The sequence below is a fragment of the Carcharhinus amblyrhynchos genome, chromosome 14, assembly GCF_965287045.1.
Source record: "Carcharhinus amblyrhynchos chromosome 14, sCarAmb.v2.hapA, whole genome shotgun sequence".
Classification (NCBI taxonomy): Eukaryota; Metazoa; Chordata; class Chondrichthyes; order Carcharhiniformes; family Carcharhinidae; genus Carcharhinus; species Carcharhinus amblyrhynchos.
The window spans coordinates 59,532,808-59,559,793 of record NC_137337.1 but is presented as its reverse complement, the minus strand read 5'-3'; the positions used below and the strand labels follow the sequence as shown (position 1 = coordinate 59,559,793).

The window sequence follows — 26,986 nt, the reverse complement described above, 5'->3', positions numbered from 1 at the left end:
ACTCTCCACACCCTCCGCACAATTTGCCATTCCACCAATCTTGGTGTCATCAGCAAATTTCGACACCACATACTCGGTTCCCTCCTCCAGATCATCTGTATAAATGGTAAATAGCTGAGGCCCCAGCACCGACCCCTGGGGCACTCCACTAGTCCCCAACCGCCAATCGGAATAGCACCCATTGACCCCCACTCCCTGCCTCCTATTTAACAACCAATCCTCTATCCACGCTAACACCCTACCCCCAACTCCATGTCCCCTGACCTTCTGCAATAACCTCTTGTGAGGTACCTTGTCAAACGCCTTCTGAAAATCAAGAAAGACCACATCCACCGGCTCTCCTCTATCCACCGCCCTAAACACATCCTCATAGAACTCCAGTAAATTTGTCAGACACGACTTCCCTTTAACGAAACCGTGCTGCGTCTGCTCTATCAAGCAATTCCCCTCAAGATGCCTCACTATTTCCTCCTTGATGACGGATTCTAACATTTTACCTACAACAGACGTTAAACTAACCGGCCTATAATTCCCTGCCTTTTGCCTGCCACCCTTCTTAAACAACGGCGTAACATTAGCCGTTTTCCAATCTTCCGGCACTTCCCCAGAATCCAGCGACGTCTGGAAAATAACCACCAAGGCATCCACTATCACCTCTGCCATTTCTTTCAGAACCCTCGGATGCATTCCATCCGGTCCTGGGGACTTGTCCACAATCAGCCCCTCCAGTCTGTCGAGCACCGCCTCTCTAGCAACAGTAATGTCATTGAGACCCTCCAGTCCTACCACCTTTCCATCTCTAACACCCGGCAAATTATTCACGTCCTCCTCTGTGAAGACCGAAACAAAAAAATTATTCAAGACCTCAGCCATATCCCCATCCCCTACCACTAAGTCCCCCTTCTCATCCTCTAAGGGTCCAACGTTCACCCTAGCCAGCCTCTTCCTTTTTATATATTTATAAAAGTGTATATATTTATAAAAGATATTTATAAAAATATATTTATAAAAGATGTCCCTGCTTTTATATTCTGTGCCTCAGTTAATAAAAGCATGTATCCCATTTGCCTTCTTAACCACCTAATCTACCAGTTCTGCTGCCTTAGGGACCTTTGGACAGGCATCCCTCTGATCTTCTGTACTTCCTAGCTTTCTACCTTTCATTCTGTATTATTCAGAATAGAACTAATAATCACAAGGAAAAATGTGGGTTGATCAGGAAGAGCCAGCATGGATTCCTTAGGCAAAATTGTGTTTAATTTGCTGGAGGTTTTTGAAGAGACAGTGGACAAGATCAATGCTGTTGATGTGGTGTGCATGAACTTTCAGAAGGCATTCAATATAATGCCACAACAAACTTGTGAGAAAACTTATTGCTCGTGAGACAGTAAGAATACAGAATTAGCTGAATAATTGGAAACAGAGTTAGTTAATAGTTACATTTTGCGTTAGAGGAAGGTTTATAGTGGAGTTCCCCAGGGGTCGGTAGTGGGACCCTTGCTTTTCTTGATAAATGTTCATGATCTAGATACTTCAGTTATGATAATAGATTGGAGAAGTTAGGACTGTTCTCCTTGGAGAGCAGAAGGCTCTTAAGAGGGGAGTTGGAGGAATTAAAAATCATGAGGCGGAATGGAGAGGATAGATGGGGAGAAACTGTTCTTGCTCATTAAAGGATTAAAAACAAGAGGGCACAGATTTAAACTGATTTACAAAAGAAGCAAATACCAAAAGTGAAAATTTTTCCACACAAAGTTGTATGGGCCTGAGATGCACTGCCTGGAGGTGTGGTGGAGACAGTTCAATCAAGGCATTCAAAGGCACGGTTATGGGAAAAAGGCAAGAGAATGGCACTAAGTCATCATGCTCATTTGGAGAGCCAATTGAACAGTTTCTCAACCAAGTGCTTCTATTTATCTATATTTAAAAATTCAATTTCTAAACTTAGTTCTTTTTTAAACATATCAAATGAAATATTCCCAATGCATCAAAATGTCTGAAAATCAGGGGATTGGAGATCAGGAAAGGAGTTTTAAGAATCTAGGTTGCTCTTAGAATACATTTATTCTGTAAGCTTAATCACTTGGCAGAATGCTTCCAGATTACTTCCCATTATGAACCTGCCACTACCCATGAGCTAAGATTGCCACCATCTGAAAAGTCTCTGTTCATCACTTAAGTACAATTCCCAATTTACAATATTAAACAAAGATTGCCTCTCAGCTCACCACCATGGACTTACAGGGAAATTAAAATGGGACAGACCTTCTCTCTGCCGGTTGCTGTTCTTGAAGTTACTCTCAGCTCCTCTGGGACTCCTCCTATCTTCAATACAGGGTTTCCATCTCCCTTTTCAGTTCTTTGCTTTGTCTGCTTCTCTCTCGACTTGGTCCAGCAAATGTCGAATGGATCAAGCTTGTGGACTTATTGTCCAGGGTAGACGTTCCTTGACCTCCGATCATAGATTTCCTTCCTCATGACCTTGTTGCTCTTCCAATTATAGATTATAAGGGTGATTGTGCTGGCTCAGTACCCTGGGAGATCGGGGCGCCTGCACACGGCACCCCTAGAGCTCAGCAGCCAGCTTCACCGACAAGATTAGGATCTGCCCTGTCCCCTTACTAGTGAGATTCGCAAACTGGCATTTTTTTTGACTTAAGTGCCATAATATTGCATATTTTAATTTACTGAGAAAAACAAATGAGACTTTCCTGTTTACTCACTCATTCAGCATCTAGAAGAGTTTTTTTGGGAGGATCACCCCCTATGCCTTTCCCATGCTTGCTGCTAAAGATCCTCCAATCACAAGTGTCCTCCTTCCCGCCTTTGCTGCTCCTTCAATCATATACTCAGTCTCTGAAGGAGCAGTATGGGCAGGATGAAGGAACCTGTGATTGGAGGAGCAGGACCACTGAACATGGAAAAGACAGAATCTGTGATTGGAGGAGCAATTAGTTACAGATTTTTGCCCACACTCACTGCTTCTCCAATCAAACTGTGCATTATTTTCCAGCTCTGTCTCAGAATCTTGCATCTGACATTGTTTAGCTACAATGTAAGCTAATATGAACAGGGGTGACCTGTCTTGAATTTTTTTGCCCCATCTTTGATTTTTCACAGATTATTGTAAGAATTAGAGGGTGAGTTTGCCTGCTGTCCCTGTGTATTTTGAACTCTTTATTGATACTCCCAGTGACAATATATTATAGGTTAGAGATAGAATAAATCTCCCTCTAAACTGTTGCAATTAAATACTCCAGTGCAGCTACAATGTGAGTTGGATAAGAAATAAAACTTCGCTGTCCCACAAAATGTTCTGGCACATTTCTTGCTGCGATTTGGTTAATGAGGGTCTAAGACACTAGTTACTAAGACACTAAGACTAAGCTGTATTTGATAAAGCTGCTCTGTGTTTATAACCTGACCAGACTCTGGCACAGTTTGTACTGGCGAAGTATCTGAATAGCCGCAATTGGAAAGAAAAGGTACTGGCGTGTAAAGTCCTCTCCTGCTTGCGTGGATCACTTAATAAGGTAGGACTGAATTCAATTTCTAAAGTTGATTGCATGTTCTAGCCCCCTACTGGGGCAGTGATTTAAATGCTTGCTCCCTGTTTGTATTATCCCAATAAGTAAGGTCTTGCAGATGATCAGAGCCCTGAACAGGCATTGGTCAACTTGTAAAGGCTGTGGTGACTGAAGATCAATCTGCCTCACAATGTAAATGTTTTTGTACTTCCTCTGTCAGCACTTAGGCACCAAATCCCAGAAAGAGAGCTTTGCAAACAGCCTGGTAATCTGAGTGATTTAGATTTAAACACAAACCATCTTAGGACAGCTCTGTCCTCCTTACAGCAGAATGTTTTACTGAGTTCCATCACTCTTTGTGAATCTCGCTGCTGAAGTAGCTCAACATTCATAACTCCAACTGTACCACTCAGCAGCTTTTGGAAAAGACACCTCTACTGTCTGTTTATTCCCTATTCAGTTGGAATCCTGAATCTGGTAAATTTGTTGAGCTGCTAACAGCAGGGATGGATTTGTCCGCACTTGATTCAGTTCCTAAAGCAGCAAAAGAGTGGCACACTTGCAGAGCAGGATCATATTGTTGTCTACACAACTCAGTTTGGCAAGGCTGAGATATTGTTATCCAGCTGGAATAATTAAACCTTCTCCCAGATATTTTCCTTTGTGCGACCAATGAAAGGACAGAGATCTGACTCAGATTTCACTTAAAACTTTTCTCTTTATTTAACACTTTAGGTACCAATACTCAGCATAGATTAGTTGCAACACTTTCTTTAACTCACTTTAATTCATTTAACATCAACATTTTTACTCATTTAACTTTAATTTATTTAACTTTAAGTTTTGACTGAAAGAAATACTACCTGCTTGAGTGAACTAGTCAGGTTTGCCCTTTAGTATGAATTTTCCTCATGGTTCCTTTGTTCTTCTTTGAAGATGTTCTTCAGTACACACATTGCAAATGTGATTCTCTTTGTGCTGAGAACAAAGACTCAAAGTACCTTTTTTATCTGAAATTTTGCACATTCTTCCAGAATGTTCTCTGGCACTCAGCCAATGATACCACTGGAAACTCATCACAATGTTCAATTAGAATCAATAGAGTTACTTGTAAACAACTCTCAAACATTTATACTAAGTTGCATGCAAGTTAATCATTGGCTCTGGGATGATCAGAGCATCAATCCCAACAACCATCCTTATTTGGTCAACACAAGGAAGTGTCAGTTCACATCTTCCACAACTGGTCATGATTTGCTGCAGCCTTCTCTGACCTGCATCTGTGTTTAATACAACTTGGCTAAAGTTCCCAGCAGTTTGATTCTCATTGCTGCTGTCTCTATCACTGTTGCTGTTGCTCATCCAGCCACAAATACTCAGACCTACTGTTGAGGAGCAGCAAGGAAATAGTTCCCGCGGGACTGTCTTGAGGGAGAGGGGAGAAGAGAGAAAGGAGGAGAGCAGCCTTTGACCTCTTTGGCTCTCATGTTATTTAACTCATTGAAAAGAGAGTCTCATGCCTTCAAAACTCTGCCATGGGAAACAAAGTAAGAAGTCTGACAACACCAGGTTTAAGTCCAACCAATTTATTTGATAGTAAACTCACAAGCTTTTGGGGTTTGCCCCTTCATCAGGTGAATGGAGAGTTCTTGTCTCAGACAGAGCATACAACAGCACACACAGTTTACAGATTACTGATTAGAATGCGAGTCTTTACAACTAACCTGCTAATCAAGTCTTAAAGATGCCGACAATGTGAGTGGAGATAGCATTAGGCATAGTTTAAAGAGATGTGTATTGTCACCAGACAGTACAGTAAGTGAGGTTTTGCAAACCTAGGCAAGTCATGGGGGTTACAGGTAGTGCGACATGAACCCAAGATCCCGGCTGAGACCGTCCTCATGCGTGCGGAACTTGGCTATCAGTCTCTGTTCAGCCACTCTGCGCTGTCGTGTATTGTGAAGGCTGCCTTGGAGAATGCTTACCCGAAGGTCAGAGGCCGAATGCCCGTGACCACTGAAGTGTTCCCCAACAGGAAGGGAACAGTCTTGCCTGGTGATTGACCACATCATGGGAAACAAAGCTCAGGTTAACATTTTCCTTCCATCGTCCATTCTTATTGTCAGCAGGATAAGTGACTGGGCAGAGTGGACGGAACAATTTCCTTAGCTCAACCCTCTTCCTTTAGAAGTTTATGCTAAACGTGAGACAACATAGGACAGGAGGAAGCTTGTGAAAAGCTTAAATGCTGGCATTGACTTATGGGCCAAATGGCTGTTTGTTGTATGTAATATTTCCCATTTAATTTATATTCTTCGCCTTCTCCACTTCTTTATTCTCTATTCATTTTATATTTCCTTTTTAGTTTATGTTTTTGTAAACTGATTGTACTGCATTAAATGAGATTTATCCCTTCTCCAGCCACATTCCCAGTCTTCCAGGTATTTGGGTTTATGATTCCTAGCATTTGAAGACCACTTTCAGTTTATTTTTATATTTTCTTGTGATCTTTGGGAGCTTGTGATCTTTTGTTCCAATGGAATAAAATGCTTTTTCACCTTTTTGATGTCCCAGGATCTGACACAGAAGATCGTATACCTGATGTGGAATGACTGGAACAGCAATGTCCGCCTGGCAGCAACACATTCATTGGGAGCCTTAGGACTGGGGAAGGAAGCCCACGATGAGCTCAGGTAAGATACGATGTGGAGTTGCCGCTTGTCGGACTGTGGTGGGCACAGTAAGAAATCTCACAACACCAGGTTGAAGTCCAGCAGGTTTATTTGGAATCATGAGCTTCCGGAGTGCTGCTCCGTCATCGGGTGAATGGAGATAAGATAGATAACGGGGGAGCGTATAGCAGTTAAGCATTCCTCGACCTTTTGAATGAATAGCGATCCTGTACATATCGCCTGTCAAAAATGCTGTGATCTTTGACCTGCATCCCTCTTGTTTTAGCTCCATCCCTGAAATGAGTTTTGAGTCTCCTTCAATACCTGGAGTCTCTTGAACATCTGTCACAAGTGTGGGCCTGCAATCTGTTTGGATTAATGCCAGTAGTTGCCTCCGTAAGCGATTCCACATCACACACAGTTTGGAGTGGCTCATGATGCAATATATACAATAATGTCTCCCAGGAAATGGGACAATGTCTCTTTTTTGAATTGCCACTGGTTAAAGGGAGTGTTTGGGACAGTAAACACAGTAAAACTTGTTTTTAAATTGCACCAGATATCCTCTCTGCCACATTTAAATGACAGCAATGGGGTATTGTTAGCTCCTCCACTTATTCCTTTATATCTATCCCAAAACCCTTCCCAACTACTTCATAGAATCATAAAATTCCTACAGTGTGTAGAATCATAGAAACCCTACAGTGCAGAAAGAGGCCATTTAGCTCAAGTCTGCACCGACCACAAGCCCACCCAGGCCCTACCCCCATATCCCTAGTGTAGAACAGGCCATTCGTCCCATTGCGTCTGCACTGACTCTTTGAGAGAAATCTTATCTGAGCCCTCTTTCCCCCACCCTATCCCCTCACCCCACATATTCCCCATGGCTAATCCACCTAACCTACACATCTTGGGACAGTAAGGGGCAATTTACAATGGCAAATCCATCTAATCTGCACATCTTTGGACTGTGGGAAGAAACCCGAGCATCTGAAGGAAACCTATGCAGACATGGGGGAAGCATACGAATTCCACACAGATAGTGACCCGAGGCCAGAATTGAATCTGGGTCTCTGGTGTTGTGAGGCCATAGTGCCAATCACTGTGCCACTGTGCTGCCCTCACAGCCATATCAGTTACAGGAGGAGATGCTGCAAACTATTCCTGATACCACACTGAGAAGGTCAGGTTTTGCGTTGCTTGAATTTACATAACATTTTTCATGATCCTAGGACATCCACAAGTGCTTCACAACTAATTAAGTTCTTTTTAAGTTATTGCTATTGTTGTAATATGATGATTGCAGCCTTCAGGGATGTGACTGCCTCCTGGTACAAAGTATTCAGATAACTTTCCCCTTCCATCCTTGAGGTGTTGCAGCGTTTGCAGCTTTATTTAATATCAGGATTGTTGAAGTTTCCCATGATTATTATTCTGTGATCTTTTACATAATTCCCTAATTTGTGTATTTCTCCTTCCTTCTCCCACTATTAGGTGGTTTGTAGACCACAGCTATCAGAGTGCTTGAACTTTTATTACCTTGTATCTCTCTGTTCATATGGTTTATATTTATGTCTTGCTGAAAGTTCTGCCCCATAGTTCTACTTCCATTATGTTATCCTTAATAGAGCAGTCACTTTGCCTTCCTGTTTTCCCTCTCTATCTTTTCAAATCATGTTATAAACTACAATGCTTAATTCTCTGTCCTGAATTTTTTTGTAGCCATGAGGCTACAGATTGAGTGGCGGGCAGGTGCCAAAAATCTGGCAAGAGGCAAAAGATCAGAAACCTGCTGGCGTAAAATCATGTTGCAATTCTCCCATTGGTATTGATATTGGGCCTCTCTTTCCTCTGGCAGTAAGTACACATACCATTTGCTTTCATTTGTATCTCATGAATGCTGATTCAAACAGCAGGCTGCTGAAATCCCATCAGGCCTTCCAGTCTTGGTTCACACTGGTGGGAAATCATGTTGGCATCAAACATAATTGATAAAGGCTACCTGCATTAGACAACTCTCAGTTTGCCAGAGAATTTGAGATGGGTACAGTGGGCAAAGCTTACCTGTCAGCTGCGCTACCCTGATGTGCTATATGTCACTCTGCCAGAGTACATTGGTTCCTGCCCTCCATCTCCACACCGACCTGGTGTTCGTGGACAGCACTGTGCTACTGAATCCATGGATCCTCCTCTATCATCAATTTGGATTGTTATAATCCAGAAACTTCCAAGTGTTTTATGAAGTCAGCCTAGACCATAAGTTGTACACTTTGAATTTTGGCACGGGTAAGCATAAGATGTTTCACTCCAGTTATGATTCAAATGACTCACTGGGGAGTTTTTATCAAACAAACTTTATTTAAGAATACAGTTAACATATAAAAAGACAATTTTCACCAATTACAAACAAGAGAAAAAACAACTATGATATATGTACACCTGAACAACTAAATGTACTATTCCAACACATGCACGCCCACAAATTTAAAACCCCCATTCAAGGCTTAGCACAGAAAATAAGTATGCTCACGTGACACTGGATTTTGCAGCTTTCCAACCCTCCTCTGTGGTTTACTCCTATGGACGGTGAGTTGAAAATGCTGAGGCCTTCCAACCCTGGAACTTTCAGCATACTTCAAGAGACAGAGGCCTTCCTTGCCTCTAGCTAGCCAGTCACCAAGAGCCAAACCTCCAATTCCAGGGAGAGAGACAGAAACACACTGCCTGCAGCCTGGAGTCCCAACAACCTCTGCCTAGCCAGCAGCCAGTAGAACTTCCAATACCATGATGAGTGACAGAAACACTGTTTTCAGTCTGGATTCCAAACGGCTTCTAACTTGCCAAACTGAAAGTAACCCTATGAAGGAACCACCTGACCTTGATCTGTCAATTAGTTGCAAACCAGACAATTCAAAAGGGTTGTAAAACTCATAAAACTCCCAGACATTTCATTAGACCCAAATTATAAATAAACAAAAAGCCTATTATATCATTTTAGCAACTATAAAAGGACATCTGCGCAGGTAGTTCAGTACCATAAGGGTGTGGAGTGGTGCTGGATAGGTGAAGACTAGAGGGTTATGTGGAAAGAGGGCTGTGCGGGAAGTGCAAAGGCTCAAAATGACAGGCAGAGAGGTAAGGAAATGGATGAAGAGGACATACAATGGAAGACAGAGGGAAAATCAAGTGGACGGAAGGTGGACCACAACAAGGTTGCATGACATGCAGATAACAGAAGGGCCTTGGAGGGAGTGCAGAGGAGGTTTACTAGGCTGATGCCGGAGTTGAGGGGGTTGAGCTATGAGGAGAGGCTGAATAAACTAGGCTTGTACTCGTTAGAGTTTAGAAGAATGAGGGGAGATCTCATTGAGACGTATAAGATGATGAATGGGATGGACAGGATAGAGGTGGAGAGGCTCTTCCCGCTCAGAAAGGGTAGTAGGACTAGGGGGCACAGCCTCAAGATAAAGTGGGGGCGGTTTAGAACAGAGTTGAGGAGGAACTTCTTCACTCAAAGGGTGGTGAATCTCTGGAATTCTCTGCCCGTTGAAGTGGTGGAGGCTGCCTCGCTAAATATTTTTAAGACGCGGGTTGATGGGTTCTTGATAAGCGAGGGGATTAAGGGTTATGGGGAGAGGGCGGGAATGTGGAACTGAGCCACGACAGATCAGCCATGATCTTATTGAATGGCGGGGCAGGCTAGATGGCCTACTCCTGCTCCTATTTGTTATGTTCTTATGTTCTAAGGACTTGCACATGTATTACTGCAAGGGAATGCCTGCAGATTGCAGGTTACAGGGTGAGTGAATGTTAATGTATACATCAGGGGCTGGGGCTGCTTTGTAAAGGTCACTGTTGCCTGTAGTCCTCTATGGAAACTGGAATTATGTCAAGGCATCCATTTAAGAGGCTAGCAGAAAGGAGTCGCAGAGTGCAGTCATTCCAGCTATAAATTGGACAAAAGTCACAGATGACAGGCAGTCTGGAACTATTTGGATCACTGTCTGAAGTCAGAGAATGGAGACATGCACAAGAGCAGCAGGAGCAATCATTGGAAGCATGCAGGGAGGGGCCAAGGACCGTGCACTCCACAGGAAGAATACACAGCTTGGTGTACAGTTGATGTCCCTGGATATGCAGGCTCTCTACTGAGCTGGTCATGAATGATCACAGGGGCACCTGCAATCTGTAGATGAGGAACACATAATAGGGGGAGGAAGTATGTGAAGGTTTCATGGTGGGAAAGCGTCTGTGGGGAAGGGGGGGTGCAGGCAGAGTATTTCTGTAAGTGATGGTGCAAATAGTTTCCAAATGGGGTGAAAACAGGTCCAATTGAGGCATAGGTGCCTCACGGATGATGGATTGAGGGTTGGGGGAGTGGGGGAAGAGCATGACAGTATCCAACACTACAATGTCAGGATCCAGTAATACTGGAGGACACATCTACAGATCGAGAGGTTCCAGGTAAATTGGAGGCACAAGGCAGAAAGGGTTGAACTCCGTCTTGTAATACGGGTGTAGCACCACTGTATAGGCACTGAAGTAAAATGCTGTCTTCCACAATTGAATGAAAGATTGATTCTGTCTGGGAGGGGTATGATGAAGTGTGTGAGGACAGCAAAACTAGTTGCTGAGGCTCCTCCTTGCATTTCATTCAGTTGTTGGTGCTGCCACAGTGGACAAGGTCCAGATACACTGATGGGGCTGTGCTGCGCCAGGAGCAGTACTGATCTCGGGCCTGGAGCCTGAACTTCCCTTCCGCTGGTGCCCAATCCTCGATCGCAAGGTTGGGGTTTTCATCAGCTATGGGGATTGTTACTGCTAGGTTTCACAGTGCCAATATTGGGTACCCTTTCAGTTAATATCTTTATCAACGAATGGAGCTGGGATTAAAAGCACAAGAAGTAAATTTGTAGGTAATGCAAAGCTATTGGATGTGATAGTTCTTAAAGCCGAATGAGATGAGCTACGGGAGATTTAAATACACTTAGGAGTTGGGCAGAAATAGCATTTCAATGAGCAAGTTGTCAATCACTGGAAGAGGCTCTGTAAGGAGACATTAGAAACAGTATCAATGCATTTAAGTGCAAATTGGATGGATTACTTTGGAAATTTATATTTTGGGATCCAGTTTCTGAATAATTTTTAGGTGGCTTTCAATCAATAGTTCCCAAAACTCTCCGTGAATGAGGTTTTCTTCACCACGTATCCAGGTCAGTTGTAAACTAATTGATAGAAATTAATGACAATAATCAAGATGATTAAGATCTTTAAGATTATTGGTAAAAGGAGACTTGAAAAACTTTTTCACACAGTGAGTGGTTAAGATCTGGAATGCACTGCCAGAGTTTAATTGAGGCATCTAAAACAGAATGGGATTATCATCTGGAAAGGGTGCATGTGCAGGATTTAAAAGAGGAGGTGGGAGTGGCACTGGGTAAATTATTCATTCAGAGAGCTATTGCAGACACAGTGTACCAAACGGCCTCCTCTTCTTGTGGTTTTAACAGTTTAATGATTCTTTGACGATCAGAATGGTAGAAGGCAAATGTTGGTCTGTTTTCATCTTGCAATTCTGTGTTTGTTATTTTGATGCGGATTGTTTTTGGTGGACATTAAGTGATTGTATTTAAACATTTTCTGTGTTTACCATACAGATTCATATAATTGTGCGTGAGAGTGAAACATGGGACAGCCATCGTGTAAAAGAGTAAAACACGGGACTGTTGGTGTGTGAGGGATAAAATGCAAGACCGTCAGCGTGTGAGGGACAAGATGTGAGACTGTCAGGGTGTAAAGGGAAAACATACACAAGGGCTTAAATCCAGAATTTTTACATAGAAATGTAGCAATAGGAGCAGGAGTAGGCCATTCAGCCCCTGGAGCCTGCTCTGCTATTCAATGGGATCATGGCTGATCTGCTATTAATACCATATTCCTGCTTCTCCCTGTACTCCTTTATACCTTTAATGTTAAGAAATCTATTTCCTTTTTAAATATACTCAGTTACTTGACTGCCTGCCTTCTGTGGTAGAGAATTCCACAGATTCACCTGAGTAAAGAAATTCCTCCTCAACTGTGGATGCAGTGGTAGCAGATTGGTTAGCACTGCTGCCTCACAGCACCAGGGACTGGGGTTCAATTCTGGCCTCTGACTGTGTGGAGTTTGCATGTTCTCCATGTCTGTGTGGATTTCTTCCAGGTGCTCCAGTTTCCTCCCACAGTCCAAGGATGTGCAGGTTAGGTAGATTGGCCAGGCTAAATTATCCCTTAGTGTCCCAAAATGTGTAGTTTAAGTTGATTAACCGTGGTAAACCTGTGGGGTATGGGGTTTGGGCAGGGGCGAGAGCTTGTGTAAGATGCCCTGTCAGAGAGTCGGTGAAGACTCAATGGGTCGAGCTGCCTACTTCTGTACTGTAGGATTTCTATGATTCTAACTCAGTCCTAAATGGTGTACCCCACATCCTGAGACTGTGACCCCAGCGGATTCCCCGGTGGCCGAGCATGCGAATAACGGGAAACCTATTGACAGTGGTCGGACCAGAAGATCCTGGCCAATGGGGGCCTGCCTCCGTCACCGCAGAATACACTATTGGGGGAGGGGATGGAAAATCCTGATGCTGTTTCCATGGACACCACCTTTAGTACCCTGGGTTGTAGATTGTCAGGCCATGGGGTCTTTTGACTTTCAGTCCTATTAATTTCTGTTTTCTTCAGTAATACTAATTTCCTTCAATTCTTTTTTCTGACTGGATCCTTGGTTCCCTAGCATTTCTGAGGTGTTATTTATGTCATCTTCCACGAAGACAGAATTAAAATAGTTGTTTAATTAGTCTGCCATTTTCTTGTTCTTTATTACAAATTCTGTTTCAGACTGTAAGGGACCCATGTTTGTCTTCACTAATTTTCTTTTTATGTACATGTAGAAGCTTTTAAACTCCATGTTTATGTCCATTGCAAGTTTACTCTTACACTCTCTTTTCCATCTCTTGGTCCTCTGCTGAATCTAAACAGTGACCAATGATCAGGCTTGCTACTTTTTCAAGCAACTTCATATGACTCCTCTTTGGATCTAATACTATTCTTAATGATTTTATTAGCCATTCCTGGGTTCTTTTTCCTTTTGTAGTTTTGTGCCAGGAAGGAATGTATAACTGTTGCAATGCACACGTTTGTTCGTTAAATATTAGCCATTCCTATCCACAGCCATGTCTTTTAATGAAGCTTTCAAATCTATCGTAGCAACTCGCCCCTGATAGTTTCCATCCAAGTGAAGAATTCTGTGAAGCTATCATGTTATGGTCACTCTTTCCTAAAGGGCACTGCACAACAAGATTATTAATTAATTATTCATATTGCACAATATTAAATCTAGGATAGTATGTTTCCTAGTAGGTTCCACAACATTCTAGTCTTAAAAACAAATCTTGTATGCACTCCAGAAATTCATCTGCCACAGTATTATTACTAACTTGGTTTGCATAGTCTACACGTAGATAAAAGTCACTCGTGATTACTCTTGCACCCTTGCTACATACATCTCTAATTTTCTGTTTAATATTTAACTTGCCACTACTATTTGGAGGCCTATAGACAACTCCTACTAATATTTTTCTCCCCTGTTGCTTCTTATGTTCACCCAGACTGATTGTACACCTAAATGTTCTGAGCCAATATCCTTTCTCACTGTTGCACTGATTTCATCCTTGACTAACAATGCCACCTCACCTCCTTTTCCCTTCTGCCTGATGTTCCTAAATATGAAGTACCCTTGGATAGTCAGTTCCCAGCCTTGATCACTCTGTATTGTTTTTGCACTGTTGTTCATCTATCTTGTTGCACATCTATCTTGTTTCCTTCTCTTGTGCCTCTCCTCTTAGGTTCCCACCCCCAGCTATTCTAGTTTAAACGCTCCCCCACAGTACTAGCAAATATCAGTGCACGGATATTACTCCTAGTCCCACTGGAGTGCAACCAGTCCAGCTTATATGAGTCCCAGCTTCCCCAGAATCAGTCCCAATGCCTCAGGAATCTAAATCCCTCCCCCTGTACCATCTCTTCAGCGAAGCATTAATCTGGTCTATTCTCCTACTCTGGATCCCACCAGCATGTGGCACTGGAGTAATCCTGAGAAGTTCTGTTTTTTAATTTATTTCCTAACACTTTATATTCTGCTTGCAGGACCTCGTCCCTCTTTTTACCTATGTCATTGATATCGATATGGACCATGACATCTGGCTGTTCACCCTCACCTTTAAGATTGTCCTGCAACTGCTCAATGACATCCTTGTCATTGGCAGCAACATACCACCCTGGTGTCATGTCTGCAGCCACAGAAACATCTACCTATTTCCCCTCATGATAGAATCGCCTATCACTAAAGCCATCTCCTCCAGCAGTATCCAAAATGGAAAATCTTGTTATAGAGGGAGATGGACCCAGGGGACTTCTAAACTACCTGCCTTTCACTGTGGCTGGAGGTCACCCATTCCCTTTCTGTCTGTGCACTCTTTACCTGCCCTGTGACCACCTCACTGTACATGTGATACACAAAGATCTCAGCTTTGCAAATGCTCCTCAGTGATTCCAGCCATAGTTCAGGTCCACAGATCCGAAATGCAAATTTTGAATACCTGCACCTGGAAATACTCTCATCACAAAGGGTTGAGGGGTAAAGTGCAGGAATGTCAGTGTGTGAGGATTTAAAACCCATGGATAATAGTGCATGTGGGGTAAAAATATGGATCTATCAGTGTATGAGGGGTAAACACAGGACACTCGCTGTAGGAGAGGTAAACATGCAGAAATGTCAGTGCGTAAGGGATAAAACTTGGGTTTGTCCATGCATGAGGAGTAAAGTGCAGGACCGTCAGTGCATGAGGGATAAACACAGGATTGTCAGTACGTGAGGGGTAAAACACAGGACTATTGTTGTGCAACAGGTAAAATGCAGGACTAATAGTGCGTGAGTGGTAAAATATGGAACTATCAATGTTTGAGAAGTAAAATAGAGAGACATTGTAACGTACGTTACAGTGTAATGCCTTGTATTACAGATTGAGGTTGGAAACAGGGGATTGCAGGATCCGAATCGAGGCTTTATCATGCATTGGTCAGCTCGGTCTGATGACTGGAAATCTGATGCCCAGCTTCCTAATGTGTTTCAAAGATGATTTCATTGGTGTACGAAGAGAGGCATGTTTGACAGCTGGTTTGCTGAGGATAAAAGATGAGAAGGTATGAATAATATTACATTACTTTCAAGTGCTTCCCTCAAGAAGCCGGAGTCTTTAACAGTGATCTGGAGCAGGATCTGTAGTTGCTTTCTCCGCTGCCCACCCAAAGGCACGCAACAACAGAAAGCAGATTTGACCAAATATGTGGTTAAAATGAACTTGTGCGCCAATAGCCTAAATACCCAAACAAGATACTTGTATTTTGTTAACAATTTGAACAGATCATGGATTTGCTTCCCTACATTACCTCGTGTTGTTTGGATTTTTAGTTTTTACCTGTCATCGTTTTCCATTCTTAGTGGCTGTTTCAGCTGTCACAATTTAGTGCAGGCTCTAGCAACTAGGTTCTCAAATTTTCTCTGAACACTATCACCAACTTATACATGTAAAAAGATGGCGATGCCATGCTTAGTGTACCTGAACAGGCGCCGGTGTGTGGCGACTAGGGGATTTTCACAGTAACTTCATTGTAGTGTTCATGTAAGCCTATTTGTGACTAATAAATAAATAAACTTTATAAACGGGAATAGCTTATAATGGGATGTCTATTTTGTCTTTCCATTCAATGGTCTTCTGAGATAAACAAGTGGAGAAATGAAGTGCCTCCTGCAACAGATCACAGTGGACAGGTAGTGTGGTGTGCTCCATAAGATCTCCTGGCAACAATCACACTGTGGGCCACCCCTCATCTTCTATGGAATAATTGGTTGCATCATCCACAAACTGCCTTGCCTGGATTGTGGTGAAGGTGGCAGGTCTGGAAGTAACATTTCGGTATGCCCAGGTCACTTCTCAGCATCTTACTGTAACGTTGATGCCTGCATCAATAATGTCATGTCATCAGTATTGATGAACCTCTGGATATATCCACTGTATAGATATTGAAAAAGGCTGATTCCCTGTGGCATATCATTATTGCGTGTATGCATTTGGCTACTTTCTTGTCAGTGAGATAACTGTGGAACTTAAAGTTGCTCATAAAAATGTTGATAACCCTCAGGTTTATGACATTGAATCACGTTGAAAACTTCAGTAGCAGGCATTCATGCTAAATAATGTTGTGTATCGATGACACATTTATGAAAGCATCCCTGGTCTTCAGCCTCCTTGTAGATTGTAGATGAAAAGATGATGGGATCCTGGGTTGGCGTGCCTGGATTTGGGATGGCAATGACTTTGGAATAGTGGTAGACTTCCAGTATCATCGCAGTGTTAAGGATATTGCATTTTTGGGGGCCCTGTGCTTTCCTGCTGCATTTGGGCCCCTTCATCCCCCTTGTGCCATGATGTTCCACCCCAGGTGATGTAAAGACCATTGATGTCAAGCCCCACCCAAATAATATCAAGCCCAGCCCCCAAATGACATCATTGCCCTCCTGTCCATGCCCTCCCTCACACAATGGAAGCCATAGAAATACAGAAAAATACACAAATCACTGTTTCAATGCTTTTTAACTTATGAAAACCATTGATTAATTGATTAACTTAAATCCACAATGCAAGCCATTTTGGAATCCATTCCCAGTTCCCCTGCAAGGCAGAGTGAACCGCAAAACTGATTATAACAACCTCCCCATGCACCCACTCAACCCAAAAGTACACAAATGACAAATCATTGTTGAACTGCTTTAGTGTTTTTTAACTTCTGAAAACAAGTCTATAATTGATGAATTGAAATCCAAGCCTACCTGTTAGCATGATGAGAAAGATGGTCAATATTGTGATCTATGTGTCTTGAGGTGAGCAAACTTGGCTGATGTGCATTGAGATGGAGAAATCTGCCAATGATGTGACTGCAGCACAGCACAGGCCAGTGCAGGATAGATTGAGCCAGAAAAAGTCCAGTGCAGGATACTCCAATCAAATGGAGCCCAGTGAGTCCAAGTCCAGTACCACTAGCTTTGATGGCAAGTATGTGATGGCAAGTTCTTTGTCCAAAAGAGACATTCTGAAGACTAATATTGAGACTGATGGAGAATGGCAGTTACTCAATGGTTCTAACTGTGCATATGACAGCCATGATATCAGACCAGCAGTTAATGGTCCCATTTGGAAAATAGAATTTAAAAAAGAAACTATGGAAGAGGGATATGCGGAAACCATTCTGAAAATATTTTTTAACAATAACTGTCACAAATACTTCAGATGAATGTTTTGTAAAAAATAATCTGTGAAGTAAAAGGAGTCAAGAATATTTGACAAGTTCAGCAATACTGATAATTGAAAATGCATCCTTATAGGTGCAGAAGAAAAGCATCTAAATAGCCGTGGATTGCAAACAACTGATGAAACAAAAGAAGCAGTGCCTGGATATGAAGTGCCAAAGGGCAGTACAGATACCATTTGGAGATGCCTCCAAAAAAATTCAAAACTAGTAACTATTGCTGAATACACATGTAGAGTGAAAAGGTTGCTTAAGCCCTCTCTGCCAGAAACCAACCACCTTTATAGCTGCCTTCTCCTCCCAAAAGATGTGCACAGTGCTGACAGCCACAATACTTCTGGGAAGGCTAATGAGATCAATGACGACCAAACAGAATCTTCAAGAATGAAGGTTCAAATGGAGAAATACGGTTTGCTAAACTTGCCCACAACAGAGACAGACTTGCAATGAAGCACATTGTGCTGCGGCAGAAATGAAATTCAGATGCATGGGGAAAGGGGCAATCTTTCAGAAGAAGTCAGGTTAGTGGCATTAAACTGCCAGTAATTTCCGTCTCTTCTGGGATCTGCACATCACATAGTATTTCCTGAAACCACGTGGGGTACTTCTGGCAGCCTCCACTTACTGAAATTGGGCAAAATGTTGATGAGAAAGTTTTTTTTTACAATTTTCCAGGAGGAGGCGGGCAGCCAGTCTTCAATAATTCAAAATAATATAAAGTTCTGATAGATTGTCTCCATTTGCTCTATTTCCAATGACAGAATTGATAATTAGTTTAAGAGAATTGACTAAAGATCCAGATTTTTACATAATGAATTATGATATAGAATGTAGTGCTTGAAAAGGTGGTAGAAGCAGATGGAATAAGACCATAGAATTGTAGAACCTGACAGTGCAGAAGGAGGCCAATCGACCCATTGAGCCTACAGCAACCACAATTCCACCCAGGCCCGATCCCTGTAACCCCATATATTTACCCTGCTAATTCCCTGACACCAAGAGATAATGTACCATGGCCAGTCAACCTAACCCCGCACACATTGTTGGAGTGTGGAAGGAAACCAGAGTGCCCGGAGGAAACATGCAAACTCCACACATAATCACCCAAGGCTGGAATTGAACCCGAGTCCCTGGTGCTTTCAAAAGGAAATAGGTATATAATTGAGAAGAAAAATAAAATGTAGGACTTTGGACAAAGAGTTGTTGGGGGGGAGGGGGAAGTGATAGTGGAACCACATTTTGAAAGATGGAGTGCTTGCCCTTCTTCTGTGCTGCATAATCCTATCAACAGGATTTTGCTGCGATGTTTCAGGATTCTGCTGCAATCTTAGCTTTGTCCAACTCAGGTCATGTGAAGTGCAGAGTGAATCAATTATTAACAGGACTCATGTCTTTAATTAACAGGCCTAGTATCTGTTTATGAATTAAGCTGGTACTGAATAATTAATGACCAGAAACTGGCCTTAAACATACAACAGGCAACACTGACCTCAAATATCTATTTCATGCATCTGGATTTAATTTGTATCAGAGATGAACTTGCATCCTCGGTGCTTTCATTAAGTAGGGGAGGCGTTCTCGCAGTAGTATTTCACTGGGGTAATCCAAAGATCCAGAGTAATGCTCTGAGAACCTGGGTTACTCCATGCTGGGTTTGAATAGTGCCACAGCAGATTGTAAAATTTGAATTGAAAACAAAATCAGGAATTACAAGTCTAATGATCACCATGAACCCATTGTTGATTGTCAGAAAAACCCATCTGGTTCACTAAAGTTTAAAGTTTATTTATTAGTGTCACAAAGAGGCTTAACATTAACACTGCAATGAAGTTACTGTGAAAATACCCTAGTCGTCACCCTCCAGTGCCTATTCAGGTACACTGAGGGGGAATTTAGCATGGCCAATGCACCTAACTTGCATATCTTTCAGACTATGGGAGAAACTGGAGCACCCGGAGGAAACCACACAGACATGGGGAATGTGTAGACATAGATAGTCATCCAATCTAGGAATTGAACCCGCAATGCTGACCACTGTGCCACCATGCTCCCCTGCTGCACCCCTGTGCCACGCTTAATGACCTTTAAGGAAGGAACTCTGCCATCCTTATCTGGCCTGGCCTTACACATGCCTCCAGACCTGCAGCACTACGGTTGATTCTGAAATGGCCTAACAAGCCATTAAATGCAAGGGCAATTAAGGATTAGCAATAAATGCTGGCCCAGCCCACAAGGCCCACCTCCTATGAGCAAATAAAAATTAAAGCTATTGCTTTGTCCAGTATTAAGCAATACAAACACAAAATCTCATTTCCCTATCTCTGCCTAGTGACCTGATCCCACTGGGTATGACAGAATGAATGCAACAATTCACTTTAGCGTCCCAGACTGAGGCAGTGACAAAGTGCCGGCCTTTCAGATCCTGATTCATTTCTGATGACTCTTGGGATCAATGAGGAGGGGCAGTCTGGGTTCAGGATTCCGATTCCCATCTAGTGATTCCAGTTGGAACATTGAAGATGAGCTTGCCAACATCCATTGCTGGGCCAGGAGATATTTTTGCCATCATGAGTCAGACTTGAAGAAAGGGCAGAAACTTTTGGAGGGGCAGAGAAAAGCCCAAATATGTTGAGCAGCTCTTTGTGTTGTCCACAGGTCCTTAATCATCTGATGCACCTGATGCAGTCCGACCACATCTGGAAGATCAGAGCCTATGCAATCAAAGGTAGGTGTTTTTCTGTCTGACTCTCTAAGGGGCTATAATTTCCAGAGGTAACTCTCCAATGGGAAGGAACTCTGCTGTCCTTACCTGGCCTGGCCCTACACATGACTCCAGACCTGGATGATTCTTAAATGCCCTCTGAAATGGTGTAGAAGGGTGACTATCTAAGGGTTCTATCATTCCAGAGATATAAATCCCAGATATTGCTTTCTGGTGGTCTGATGTGGCCCATTGTGGGAGAACATAAGAATTATGAGAAGGAGTCGTCTTTTCATAGAATCCTTACAGTGCAGAATGAGGTCATTCGGCCCATCGAGCCTGCACAACCACAATTCTTATCCAGGCCTTATTCCCGTAACCCCAAGTATTTACCCTGCTAATCCCTGACATTAGGGTTAATTTAGCATGGCCAATCAACGTAACCTGCACATCTTTGGACTGTGGGAGGAAACTGGAGCATTTGGAGGAAACCCACGCAGACAAAGGGAGAATGTGCAAACTCCACACAGGCACTGACATGAGCCGGAATTGAACCCAGGTCCCTGGCACTGTGAGGCAGCAGTGCTAACGACTGTGCCACCATGCTGCCCCACTCCCTGGACCCTTTTGATTCCTGAAACCTGCTGTGCCATTTGATATGATCATGGGAGATCCAATTGTGGTCTCAGTTCCGTCTACTTAGATCATACTATGATTTTCAACGTGCATTGTTATGACTTTCTTCATAATAGATTCCAGCGCTTCCATGATGACTGATTTCAGGCTAATGGACATTCCCTGTTTTCTCTCTCTCTCCTTTCTTGAATAGAGATGTTACATTTATTAATCCCAATCTGCTGGGACCATTTCAGAACCTAAGGATTTTTGGAATATCATAACCAGTGCATCCATAATCTCTACATCTATCTCTTTTGGAATCCTAGGATGTAGGTCCTCAGAATATAAAAGTAGGGAGGTCTTGCTGCGGCTGTGTAGGGCATTGGTGAGGCCGCAGCTGGAGTACTGTGTGCAGTTTTGGTTGCCGTACTTACGCAAGGATATTTTGGCCTTGGAGGGAGTGCAGAGGAGGTTTACTAGGCTGATACCGGAGTTGAGGGGGTTGAGCTATGAGGAGAGGCTGAATAAACTAGGCTTGTACTCGTTAGAGTTTAGAAGAATGAGGGGAGATCTCATTGAGACGTATAAGATGATGAATGGGATGGATAGGATAGAGGTGGAGAGACTCTTCCCGCTCAGAAAGGACAGTAGAACTAGAGGGCACAGCCTCAAGATAAAGGGGGGGCGGTTTAGAACGGAGTTGAGGAGGAACTTCTTCACTCAAAGGGTGGTGAATCTCTGGAATTCTCTGCCCGTTGAGGTGGTGGAGGCTGCCTTGCTAAATATTTTTAAGACGTGGGTTGATGGGTTTTTGATAAGCGAGGGGATTAAGGGTTATGGGGAGAGGGCGGGAATGTGGAACTGAGCCACGACAGATCAGCCATGATCTTATTGAATGGTGGGGCAGGCTCGAAGGGCTAGATGGCCTACTCCTGCTCCTATTTCTTATGTTCTTATTTGTTGGAGTTTAGGTCTTTATGCTTCTCTAATACTTCTTGATCACTTTTTTGTATTTAATTTGTCTTCTTCTATGAAAAAAAAACAAAATGATTATTAATTGCCACTGCCATTTTCTCGTTCCCCATGATAATTTCTCCTATGTCTGCCTCCAAAGGACCAATATTTCCAAACATATGACTTAGGAGCAGGAGTCCACTTGGCCCCTTGAGCCTGCTTCACCATTCAATAAGATCTTGGCTGATTTGATTGTGGACTCAAATCGACTTACTTGTCTGCCCCCCCATTATCTTTGGCTCCCTTTAGATCAAACTCTATCACACTCTGCCATTAGTATATTCAATGATTCAGCTTCTACTGCTCTCCAAGAAAGAGAATTCCATTAAATACCTGCAGTGAAAACAAATTTCTCCTCATCTCAGTTTTAAACGGGAAACCTAATTTTTAAATGTGTCCCTCTAGTTCTAGACTTCCCACAAAGGGAAAAGTCCTCTTACCATTCTCTGTCAACTCCCTTCAGAAAATAAGATTGCCTCTCATTCTTTTAAACTTCAATGTGTATAGGCCAACCTGATTTTTCCTTGTAAGATAACCTCTTCATCCTAGAAATAAGTCCAGTGAACCTCCTCTGAACTGCTTCCAATGCAGTTTATATCCTGAGGTAAGAAGACCTCTAGCACTTCAGATGCAGTCTCACCAAGGCCCTGTACAGCTTTAGTCATACTTTCCTACTTCTGTACTCAATTCCCTTTGCAATAAATGCCAACATTCCATTTGCCTTCCTAATTATTTAAAAATCATTTTACTCATGCACTTAGCCATCACAGCTTTTGGACAGTGGGAGGAAATCAGAGCACTCGGAGGAAACCCATGCAGACACGCGGAGAACATGCTGACTTCACAAGCTGTGAATCGAATCCAGGGCCCTAGCACTGAAAGGCAACAGTGCTAACCACTAGGCCACCGTGTGCTCTACTTGCTGTGGCTGCTCTCTAACCTTCAGTGATTCATATACTAGATCCCTCTGAGTTTGCATCTTTCTCCATTTAGCTAATACTTTTTTTTAATTCTTTCTACCAAAATGGACAAATTCACATTTTCCCTCATTATACTACATCTGCCAAATTTTTGCCTACTTAGTGTATCTCAATCCTTTGCAGGAATGCCAGTGTAAAGGGAAAACAACAATTTGATTGGTCAAGGCATTGCCCTGGGGAATGAATCAGTGAATTGCAGTCCAGTGCATACAAATGTGACCCAGTGCAAGCCTTACTGACAATCTTAAGCCGGTTATCAGCATAATTTTTAGCATACCGAAGATTATTTAGTAAATATTGTCCAATCACAGAATCATGTCTAATGTTGAACACTGTGCTTTGAGTTTTGCAAGTACGGTCTGGTTGGGTATCGTCTGTACCTTGCTCATTGTTAATAGTGGCTGGGACATGCTATTAGATACAATCCACCAGTCTTTGGGACATCGGCCTATATACCTAACATGATATTGGCACTGAAATTCATATAGCACAATACTCATTTGTAATGCCTTGACCAATCAGGATCAAGCTGCCTGGTTTAAATGTCAAATAATGCTTGGCAGTTATCTGTAAGTCACCATTGACTGGTGCATTCTCCATGACAATGCCTCTACTAATCAGAGTCCACTTGCAAACCAATCAGCACTCTCTTCTCATACAGTACAAATAGTTGTTTTCCCCTAATATTGTACTCTTGCAAAGTGTCCTGATGAGTGCAAGACAAAAAGCTTCAACATGTCTTCTTTTCAGCAACACTCAAGTTCTGTACTACCAAATGATTATTTTTTACCTAAAATCCCTTTGTAAACTATTTATATCCAATTAACAATTTACTTTCCTACTTTTCATTGTGTCAATGGGAAATGTAAGTACCATATGTTCGGCCCCTTTATCAAAGTCATTGACTTAGATCATAAATAGTTGAAGCTCTGGGACCGATCGCTGTGGAAGTCTACAGTTTACAAACCCAAAAAGAGTTGGTCTCAATGTGTTTGATGAGAGTACTGAGGCCAAATTTCTGATGTTCTCCAATTTTTTTTTACATGTTGATTCACCTTACCTGAACCCTGATGGAGCAGCTTTAGGAACCATTGGGTTTGTGACTGAGCAACTGAAGGACATGCTGCTGTGGGCACTTCATTATGAGCAGGAGCCTGGCGTCCGAATAGAAGCCTGCAACAGTATTGTGTCCTTGAACTTGAGAGATGCTAATGTCCAGAATGTTTTAAGAGAGCAGCTTCTGGTGGAGCCTAACCCCATTGTCCGGGAGTAAGTTGATGAGCTGCAGCTATTGGTATAATAAGAACGCTGGGTTGTGCATATTACTGAACCCAGTGAGTAAGAGTAAAATCAATCTCTTAACAGCTACAACATTTTCATAATGGGCAAGTGGAACCTACCTAAATTTCCAGCATCCCGGCTTACTGGACATTGTCACAGTCAAGCACACCCGGACTGTCACGTGCTTGTGTGTTTATATATCCGTACTTAAGAACATAAGAACATAAGAAATAGGAGCAGGAGTAGGCCATCTAGCCCTTCAAGCCTGCCCCGCCATTCAGTAAGATCATGGCTGATCTGTCGTGGCTCAGTTCCACATTCCCGCCCTCTCCCCATAACCCTTAATCCCCTCGCTTATCAAAAACCCATCAACCCGCGTCTTAAAAGATTGTGTATCAGTGTGTATGTGTGTATTTATATATCTATCTTTGTGTTTGTTTGTGTGTATCTGTGCTTGTGTGTCTGTGTATTTGTATACCTGTGTGTGTGAATTACATTGAGCGTACAGCACAGAAACAGGTCATTTGGCTCAACTGGTCTTGTTGGTATTTGGGTAAGCAAACTATTTTTGTACTCTTTTTTATTTAGCTTTTTGTTTTTTTTTACCTCTTTAGTTTTTTAAAATATATTTTTATTTAAGATTTTTGCCATTTTTACAAACAATGCAATAAACCCTCAAGGATTGGTACAGTACAGCACAATCATTTCTCCACATACACACTCAGAAAGGGACAAGAGAGCACTGACACAGTTAGTTCAGATTATTCATTATTCAATATAAATGGCACCTCCAAAGCTACAAATAGTGAAAGGATGTCCCAAAGACTGCGGAAAAAACAGGATAACAAGATAAAGCCATGAACAAATGACATAAAAGACACACTCTCCCTTGCAGGATACTAGAGACAGAGACATGTAATTTACATTCCAGGAATTTCAAAGTAGTCCCTGCCATTGCTGATTCAGTCAAGAAGAATATAGATATTGACACAGGCATAGAAAAGGCTGATCTGCCAAAGATTCTTGCAACATGCTTCGGCACAAACCAAAGTATACTTTCTCCCAACTCCAGCCAGGGCAGCATTGATACAAAAAGATGTCTTTTCCCAGGATATGTGCTCTGTCTGTACCTCTACAGGAGTTCATCAGAGATTCATTGACCCTAAAATAATAAAAATACAGGCACAAACTACACAACACCAATCATTCTAAGGGGCTTTTCCTCACCAGCTGTGAGGACACATTGGGCCATACCTATAGTGCACACAACCTTAGTGCCGTATAACTCATCCAGCGCCCTCCCCAACGCTCTCAAGCTCTTTAAGGATATCAAACTAGCGGGATTCAATTTGGGCACAGGATCAGAAGAAATGCAGGCAGTTCCCCCCATGCCAACTTGCACCCCGGCACAACAAAGATATAGTAGGATCAAAGGATTAAGCTTGGATTAATTAAAGGAACACACTGAGGGATGCATTTCATTATAAACAAATAGTCACCCCTGGTTTTCAAAGGATGTCAGGCAAAATGTATTTGATCACCCTTGTCAATATGCTAAATACCATCACAAAATCAAAAAAGGAGTGTAATGATTAGTGAAGAACTGCAGATTATGACTCCAAGTTATTGCCACCTGCAGAGTTTAGAGAGGCCAAAGCTTTAGTAGGATTATTGAACAGCTTTAAGGATCCATCAGATATCACCCTCAGGATAACAGTATAAAGCAGGGCAAACTGCATTCAGATAGCTTTCAGACTCTTTTCAGCTTCATTGAAACATCTGTGACTGAAGCTATGAAAATGCATAATTACCACCGGGGATCAAGCCTCAAACAGGTTATAATGTGCCCCTTCAAGATTAATACACTCAGCTTTTGTGTAAAGAGCAAGAAAAATATTCTCAAAAAATTTAACTCAACTTTCCCTTATCTCCTGGAAAGTGGGTCACATGGACACTCCTCCACCAGCCTGGCTCTCCAGATTGATCGGGATGTCTAACGTACCATTTAGCTGATTTTCCAAAGATTGAAAGCAGGCCTCAACTAAGGAGGCTGCAATCTTGACAACAAGGATTCTTTCCTCTGTTTCATCAAGTTCTTTATCGGTACTCTGCAATTCAGCAATATAAGCACTGAAATTCTGTGCCAAAAAGCTGACTTTGTCATCTATAACTTTAATCATGTTGGCAGTCATCGTCAATAATGCCTTCAACATCACCAGGTTGAGAACCTGTGTATCGACCAAATCACCCATGTTGAGGATTGGTCTCCACTCCAGCTGTTTCTTTCCATCCAGGATTTTCAGAAATTTACTCAGCACTTTGTCCCAAACCTGAACCAATACAGTTTTCAGTCCAGGATTAGGTAATTACGGGCAGGATAAATTAAAGGATTAAAAGATGAGTATCGCCAGAGGTCACAAAAACACAGCTGTTCCTGCACTCACATCAGGTGATCTCCCCAACCCTTTTAAAACTTCTTTTGTGGGATTTGGGCATCATTAGGTAAGGCAACCTTTGTTGCCCAACATTAATGGTGAGCCACATTCTAGAACTGCTGCAGTCCATGTGGTGTAGGAACACTCACGACGTTTATCTTACGTGTGTAGGCTTGGGTTTGTATATATACGTGTGTGTGTGTGTAAGCGTATGTTTGCATGTGTGTGTGTGTGTGGATGTGAGCTTTTTGTGCGTATGTGTAGGCATGGGTTTGTATTTGTCTTACCATACAGACGTATACTAATCCAGCACACACACACACACAAAAAACCCATGCCCACATGCATATACAAATCC

The 26,986-nt window shown here is 42.5% G+C and overlaps 1 protein-coding gene across 2 annotated transcripts in view; it reads left to right on the top strand.

Moving 5' to 3' along the window:
- heatr4 (HEAT repeat containing 4) overlaps nt 1-26,986 on the top strand; it is a 70,804-nt gene that overhangs the window by 31,985 nt on the left and 11,833 nt on the right. For both annotated transcript variants that reach the window (XR_013888526.1, XM_080202014.1), the window contains exons 8-12: nt 3,429-3,533; nt 6,102-6,220; nt 15,256-15,436; nt 20,255-20,324; nt 23,992-24,181. Coding sequence is in view for 1 of the 2 variants with exons in the window: in XM_080202014.1 (XP_080058140.1) it covers nt 3,429-3,533; nt 6,102-6,220; nt 15,256-15,436; nt 20,255-20,324; nt 23,992-24,181 (665 nt within the window). In the remaining variant the exon portion in view is untranslated. The remainder of the gene's footprint in view (nt 1-3,428; nt 3,534-6,101; nt 6,221-15,255; nt 15,437-20,254; nt 20,325-23,991; nt 24,182-26,986) is intronic.